The following is an 8,437-nucleotide window of genomic DNA, read 5'->3' as shown; positions in this document are numbered from 1 at the left end:
ATAATTTGTGATGTAATTTAGTAAACTATCCGATATTTAAAATGAAACTGCTTTTGCTACCTTCAGTAGATTTTTTAATTATTAACTTTAAGAATCTACAGTTCGCTTTTAACATCTTGCTATATTTTGTATTATGTTTTTTTCGCCACCGAAATCTGTGCTGGTTACCTTATAAGTAAGGAGGTTTATTCTTTAAATTTTAGCATATTTGTATCTTTATTTGGTTTTTATATCAACCAAATTGTGTGTTTGATAAAGTGATGATGACAGCAAAATAAAATATAAATTATATGTTGCAGTGAAGTCCAAAATCATTTTACATGGGGCATAACAAGACAAAAATACTCAGTAGCAATAAAACTAAAACTTGTTAAAAAATAAAAACATAAGATTTTTTTTTTTTATCTTTCCAGTAATAAATGATACAGGCTCAACTCAATTATTTTAGATAAATAAAGCAGTCACATTTGGTAGGTAAGGCTTGTGTAAATCATATATTAAAAACTTAAAAAGGAGTTCATTCCTTTGTATTTTCGACTGCTGTTTTTATGACATCTGTATAGATGTTTTTCACACCCTTGACCATTTTTTAAATAGAAATGGTATTCTCTGACCTTTCAGCAGAAAAGTGCTTCATATTTCCCTGGATCTTAATCCAATGAAGAATCTGTGGGGCAATCAAGTGGAATCCAAGAAGACCCATCACACAATTTACAAGATTTAAGAATCCACTGCTAAACATTTTAGTGTTGGGTACTAAAACATCTTTAAGGATCCAGAGGAGCCCATGCCATCATGGGTCAGGGCTGTTCTGGTGGAAAAGGTGGGACCAAACACTGTTAAGCTAATATGTCGAAGCTGAAACCATCATCACCATTTTCATTAGGGTGACAATAAATAAAACAGACATGCTACAAGAAGAATAACACAGCTTTATTAAAATTTATTTTGGCTACATTTATTCCAACATGAAAAATTAAAAATTAAAACCAGAATACTTCAGACATTTCAGTACTTCCTTCATAATCAGTTCTTCATCCTCTCTTCAGAGGCATGAATAAAGTGGATTTTTATTAATACAGTGCTTGCACAATAATTGTTGTATAAAAAGTTCCCCAAATTTAGTTTTTTTTCCAGTAGTTTCAAATAATAAAACATGAAGAAAACAAAGATACGACCTGATCAACATTTATGTCCCAATATTTGATGACAGAACCATTTTACTAAAATATATTTCTGTGAGGAACCCCAATACTGTACACTACAGTAGGAAATAAATAAAGACAGCAATATAAAAGGACACACATAAATAAAATGGAAAATTCTCAAATAAAAATTTTAATTTTTGTTGGTAAATTCAAAAAGTAATACTGTCAAAAGTACTGTCATGAAAAAAAAACAGAACAAAAAAAAAACAAAAAAAACAATAGAAATTGCACCAACAATTGTAAACTACAGAATGGCATCTATCTACGGTAATACTGACATGATGAGAGGACAGGTGTGTCACTGCACAGGGATGGCACTTCTTAGAAACAGACAGGTGAAAGGTTTGCATATAAGGCTTTCTCTGGAGCAAAAGGCTCCATCCTTTTTTTCCAGCTGAGCCCTTTATTTTCCTACCCCTGCCTCTCCGATTTAAGACTGAAAAATCACACAGGTTTAATTATTCCTTCATAGAAAAAAAACAACTCAGGAGGCCTGGAGTTACGTGGTTAGATGGCAAAAAATAATAAAGTCGGATAAAAATATATATATAAAAAAAAAGTCACATTAAAAGGAGACAGAATAACAACATTAACACTGACAGAACGTGACTGAGTGTTCCAGGCTTCCCAATTTAATTTTTCAATATTTTTTTTTATTATTTTGTAGTGATTCAGGGAGCCAAGTGCAATTTCCTGAAGTGGTTTTATCGAACACAACAAGACACAGAGGTTAGGAACATCAGAGCACCACACAGCTTTCAGGCCTTTATAATACTGTACATTAACAAGCGCTTCACTTAGTTTATTAGAATAATTATTATTATTTCTTTTTATTTTCTTCTTATTTTGCATAACATGGATTTTAAACCAGTCGGTCCTGCTTCATGATTCAGGTCATTGGTCCTCCTGCACACCTGAAGGTTAGGGTTGGTTTACTTTATAAAGGGTTAAAATTTACTGATCAAAAACTTGTTTCGCTCTTATTCAGGCTAAAATGGACATTTCTTTCATCTGAACAGCTCACTCTTCAGCTCAAGATGTTAAACATTTGTAATTTACCAAGTTCAGTCTGACAGATTTTACATCTTCTTCGTCCAACCAAACCAGAAATGTAAAGTTCTGGTTCAACTCTGAAGTAGCTTTACTTCGGAAAAAAAAAAAAAAAAAAAAGATTTTTGGTGGTTGATGGAACAAGCCATAAAGATAGCAAGTAGCTAGCTGAACAGTTAATCAGCTACAGTTGTAAGCTAACAAGATAGCAGTTTGCTAGCTAACAAGCTAGGGGGAAAGTTATTTTCTTCCCCCCTTCGTGTTTACCTAATTACCTAGGTAAAACTTAATCATTACCTAGAGCTAAAACTTATGCTTGGGTACCAAAAGGATCTGTTTGACACTTCAAGCCGACCATGGGCTACTTTGTAGTCCCACCAAGGAGACATTCACGCCCACTTTGATAGCTCTTTAAATCTTGGTCTATTTAGTAAAAAATGTATTTACATTTATATTTGGAATAAATATAAATGTATTATAATGTATTCTTTCATTTTATTCTTCTTATTATTATTTTGATCAAGGGTCCTAATCCATCGCATCTTATGAGTTAACTAGGCCAAATGGAACCAAAAAGAAATGGAAATTGGGAGGAATACAAATCTTTCAGAAAATCTTTCAGAATTAAATTTAATTGCATGCAAAATGTGAGCATTTAACATGACTGTCTATTTAATTCTAAATTGGATAAAAATACCTAATTATCCAATGATATAAACCAGGACTCCAGAATTCAAATAACAGGAGCTAAAACGGTTTTTCTTTTAAGGTTTCAAAACTTAAAACGGGTCGGGGACAAATAAGATAAAGGTTAGATTTTAGAAAAAAATCTGACTGAATGTGGTAAACCAGAGCTAAGAATGTTTTTTTTTTTTTTTTTTTTTTTTGCTGTTGTTGTTAAAAACAGCAGAATTAACTCAGTCGTAGCCTTAAAAATCCATATGTTGTCATACAGGTAACAGGTATCCCAGGTAAACCACACCCTCATGACATCACTTTTGACCTTATATGGTAGTTTGATGAATAGCACAAACTTTAAAACATTCTCCCAATCAATCAGACACTCTATTATCCTTAATCATGAAGCAGAATCTAGATCTCATAAACAAATCTTCATCTTCCCAGTTCTTTTTCCTCCATCAGTCCTCCTGCTCCAACGTTCCGTCTGTCTTCCCTTCTCGTGAACAAGTGTCCATCAGCTGTGCTGAGTCTTTGCCCCCTTCATCCATCATTGAGTCCATCTGGCTCCTGCTGTCACCCTCCTCCTCTCTGTTCCTGAAACTTGCCTCCTGTCCATCTGTCACCTCCTCGTACATCTTATTGTCCACTCCTCCCACCTCCTGTCCTCCTCCCTCTCTTCCGTCCCTTAAGATGGTACCACCGCCGTCCTCTGGCTGTTCCTCGGGATCCGAGTATCCGAGAGGCCCCAAGCCTTGCAAATAGGCCCTTCTCATCAGCAACTCGGTGGGCTCCAGACCTCCAGCCAGCCCTCCCACCTTAGCCTCCCTCTCGGCCGCCTCGCGCTCCTCGGCCTCCCTCTTGCAGTAAGAGTAGCGATGGTTCATGTGCTGTGAGTACGAACCAGAATGGGAGAAACGCTTCCCACACTTGTCACACTGGTAGGGTTTCTCCCCTGAGTGCAGCCGTGAGTGCTCGATGAGGTGGTGTTTGTGTTTGAAGGCCTTCTTACAGATCTGACACTGATGTGGACGTTTACCTGGAGACACAGAGAACAGACAGAGAAGATGGTAAGGACAGAGACAGCAGCTTCAGCTAATAAAAAAGCAGAAGCTCTATTAATGACTATCTGTGAAAGCCGTCAGTAACAAAACATTTGCTTATGCTGATATCTAAAAGCACATTTAATTCACATTTATCAAAGTAACTTATAAGCTTCATTTAAAACCTTTAAAAAGTGATCAAAAACTAAATTTTCTTAGTTAAAAAAGTGAATCTTTATTTTTATACACAGTGTTTCTGCAGTCTTCACCAGCTCAAATCAACAACTTCTAAAGGCCTTTATAAGACCATTATGAATTAAATTTAACACATTATATTATGACAAATGTACAAAAGAAAACTGCACAAAAAAGTTTGTACTAGTGGCAAATTTTTTTGCAGAGAATGCGTGTAGCATTATGCAAGTTGGCATCAGAAGAGAAACAAACGTTGTCCAGTTAACTGGCGTTGTAATTACACTTATAAATAGATGCAAAAAAGCTAGCTAGCAGGCAAGGGTTTATGAGCAGCTGGTTAGCGGTTGCCTCAAATCACAGAATGTAATGAAGATGAAATCTTTGCCTGGCAGAAAAGTCCCTCAAGAAAAATAAACTATGCAAAATATATACAGAGCTAAAGTCCTGTCATGACAATATTTAATATCTGTGCTAAATATACCTAAGACCAACTTAAATGTTTTTTAAAATAATTGAATACATTCTAAGCCCTTAATTTTAGATGCATGAAATAAAAGCTTTAAGATTGCAAGATTGTGAATGAAAGATTGTTTGCAGCTAATGTGAACTCAAAATTTAGTTTCTCAAAAAACTTGCATGTACATAAAAACAATGTAAAAGTGTTTAGCTTCAGCCATCAAGGGCCGGTGTCCTGCAGGGTTTAGATGAGTTTTTGCTCCAACACAGTTGATTCAAATAACATAGAAACCGCCTCAGTATGGAAGTTAGTGCTAAAGAGGCCTGCTTATGATTTAGGTGTGATTAATCAGGGCAACACCTAAAACTTGCAGGACACTGACCCTGGATGACTGACTTTGGACATACCATAACCGTTCATACATACCATTCTGTTCTAAAAATAATTTTCTATTGGTTTCGTGCAGTATTGTCTGACAAACTTTATCAAACTTTTCACAGTTGGAACTTCAAACTTAGAGTTTGGTTATAATTTATTGCCCTCACAACAGAGATGCCCAGAAATGTCGTCAGGCAGTAAGTAGCTTCGACTACATCACGGCGCCAGATTTAACCTGAGGAGGAGCACAGTCGTCTCACACACACACATGCTCTGCTGGATTTACTACAACTCCGTATGGGCGGAAATTTCTTCCATCTGACTGAGCAGGATGCTTCGTCTGCTGCCAACCGGCAGTCAGAACCTCATCCAATCAGGCATCCCACGCACACATGCACTAAAAACACAGCTCCACACACACACACATGCAGGCAGGTTGTTCCTACAAACATACTGGAAACACCTGAAACATCCACCACAGCTAGCATACTGTAACACACACACATGTACACGCACAGTAGTAAATATCAGTGGGTGGCAGCTTTCTGCACCAGTGTTGGGGAGTCAAATGAAGGATGATGCAATAAAGTGAAAGAGATGAAGGTAGAGCAGGTGTTTAAACACAGACACCAACCGACTGGTCAGTTCTGAAACAGACTCCAGTAGAAAAACCGATTCTAAACAGAAACATTGTCATGTCTTAAGTTTTTCAATAAATTTGTTAGACATTGTTTGGTTTCTGAGAAAAGGTTTGTTCTGAACTGATGATTTATACCAGGGATCTGCAACACTCGGCTCTTTGGACCTTCCAGAATGGCTCTTAATAACTTTGGGGAAAAAAAGTGAAAAGAACCAGCTAATGTTTTAATATTGATATGCAGTCAGAACATTGACATTTACCATGCTAATTGAGATCTGTTAGCATGGTAACAGATTTCAGCTCTGTCTCTGCATCTGGGATGGAGCTCTTCAGAGATATTTTGCAATTTCTCTAAACATCGCAAAGTCTAAACTTATTTGGTGAAATGTCCTCTTCCTAGAAGAATGGAAGTTGTCTTATCTTGTTTCCATCTTTCTTTCTCAAGAATTATAGATTTCGAGCTGTTAGGAAATGACATTACAATATATTTATAGTCCTTCCCAGACTGACAGATAGCAATGGTTATTTCTCAAAGGTGATGCCTTTCATTGCTGGCATGGTGATAGCACACAATCAAACTAACAAAACTTACTTGCTTTTATGAAAATTATTTTGATTATAATCGGTATGATTTGGCGTACCTGACTGCAATTGTCAATCCTGAGAAGCAAGAGTGCACTTAGTTTTTTTATTCTTGATAGAAAGTTTGAAAAAGTATCTTTCCGGAATATTAAGCAGTTATTTTTAACTCAACCAATCAACAGTCAAACAAATAGATTGTTCTGAAAGGAACATAAAGGACTGCAGGAACAATATTACCATCAGTTTGAGTTTAGACGGAAACAGCTTTCTGTTGAGCTTCAAGCTCCACATTAAAGGAAATAAACAGGAAACATTAATATGTGAAAATTAAAAACAAGCAGAGTTCATACAGGAAACTTCAAACCTCCAGAACATCTAACTGAGAAACTGTTTACATAACACTGCTGAATTAAACATGAAGTCTGTGGGTTTAAATACTGGCTGCCTGTTTTTTCTGCTCAGGATTTCTTCATCTGGCCAACATGATGACGGCATGATGCAATGCAGAGAAAGACAGGGAATAAAACAGGTAGGATGGTAATGTATCACCTTCATGAATCCTGTCATAAAACCTCTCTCAGCTTTAAAAGAAAGTCACTAAAGAATGGGACTCCAGTATCAGATTATATTCAGAAACAGCTTCCATTTATGAATTGTACACAGAACGTTCAGCTATGGGCAAAAGTGACCATTACATACCGACTAATAGACAGGAAAAGTAGGTGGAAAATTGTTACAAATTGATTTAGGTCTTACTTGGCAGACTGTGAATATTTTGAGTCATTTAGTGAGTATAAATCTAAACAGAGAAATATTACATGTGGGGTTCCTCATGGCTTCTGTTTTGGAACACTTTAATTCAACATTCAAATGCTCCACCAGATTATAGAGAACTACGTCTCTTCCTATATGCTTGCTGATAACATTCAACTTTATATTTTTGTTTTGCCACATGATTACACTTATTAAATGCAGCCATAATACTATGACCAAAGAGTCAGATGAATAAATAAAACAAAGCATTAATATTTTTGTCAAAAAAACACAAGATTAGCTATCAGGACTCAACTATTCTCAATAAGGCCAAACCACAAAGCATGCAAGAAACTTTGGTTTGGTTCTGTACCCATACCTGAATTAAAATTTTCAAATGAAGTCTACTACAAAAATCAACTTACTGCCATCTTAATCAAATTGCTATATTAAAAGGCTTCCTGTCAAAACAGGACTGAGAAAAAAAAGTGAATACTTGTAATTAGTCAAAAAGGCACCAACTGGTTGTCCTAAAACAGATTTAATACATGCAGGTTTGAAACAGATCTTATTTAGTGTTTCTTTTTTCTCTGAAGCTTAATTGTATCTCGCTGTTTTAATGTATTCTTATTTTTAATGTTTTTTTCTTTACCTTATTTCTTTTATTTTATGACTTTGCACTATGAATTACCTTGGTTTTGAATGGTGCCATACACGTGACTTTCGTTCTCTAGCATTGTAAACGTAAAACCCCTTTGCTGTTAAAATGAGTCATATTTTCTAAAGTTATGTTTAATGCGAGGCCTGACAGTAGGTTTACCTTTAACAATGAAGTTCCGTCACAAATTGTTTCCAGGGTAAATATAAAAAGCGATTCTCTGTTTTTATTAAGTTATTCCTCTGGATCTTCACTCAGACACAAACAGGAACAAAAGCCAAATTCCCCCTTATACCACAGTCTGAAACTCATGCTGCTGAACATGTTTTTTCCTCCCCAACCAGCTGCTGCAAAGAAGAGAACGTGTTAAAGGCCGCAGCCTGCAGAGAAACAAAACAGATCAGAAGAGCTACGAGTTGGAAGCTAAGTAGGAAACAGAAGTAAAGAGTAGGGAGTGAAACAAAAGTGTGAAGAAATTAGAGATAACAGGAGAACGGGGGGTTAAAAAGAAATGTCCAAGTGTTATATATACCTGTGTGCTCATATTTGTGTCTTAGGAGGGAACTGGTCTTCTGGAATGTTTTGTCGCACAAGTCACACGCGTACATACCACTTTCAGTCTTCTTAATCTTCTTCCTGGAGAGCAGCGAATCGCTGTCTGTCAGGTCGTCCAGGCCTGACAGATAGTCCGCCGTCCCGTCCAGCAGCTCCCCCTGAGACAGAGACAGAGCTGCAGTCATAATCCCACACCTGTCGACTTCACGCTCCGAGACACCTTCTGCTGCCACCCCCCTC

General features: G+C 36.6%; 1 protein-coding gene across 4 annotated transcripts in view; it reads right to left on the bottom strand.

Annotated features, from left to right (window-relative positions):
* Positions 1-912: 912 nt before the first annotated feature.
* Positions 913-8,437, bottom strand: part of zeb2a (zinc finger E-box binding homeobox 2a) — a 44,093-nt gene continuing 36,568 nt past the window's right edge. For 2 of the 4 annotated variants that reach the window (XM_044132363.1, XM_044132362.1), the window contains 2 exons: positions 8,175-8,355; positions 913-3,975 (listed from right to left, as the gene is read on the bottom strand). In XM_044132363.1, coding sequence (XP_043988298.1) covers positions 3,398-3,975; positions 8,175-8,355 — 759 coding nt within the window. In that variant the 3' untranslated portion in view covers positions 913-3,397. The other 2 variants (XM_044132364.1, XM_044132365.1) reach the window with 2 other exon arrangements.

Source organism: Gambusia affinis, linkage group LG11, assembly GCF_019740435.1.
Source record: "Gambusia affinis linkage group LG11, SWU_Gaff_1.0, whole genome shotgun sequence".
NCBI classification, from domain to species: Eukaryota; Metazoa; Chordata; class Actinopteri; order Cyprinodontiformes; family Poeciliidae; genus Gambusia; species Gambusia affinis.
This window is presented reverse-complemented; position numbering and strand designations above follow the sequence as displayed.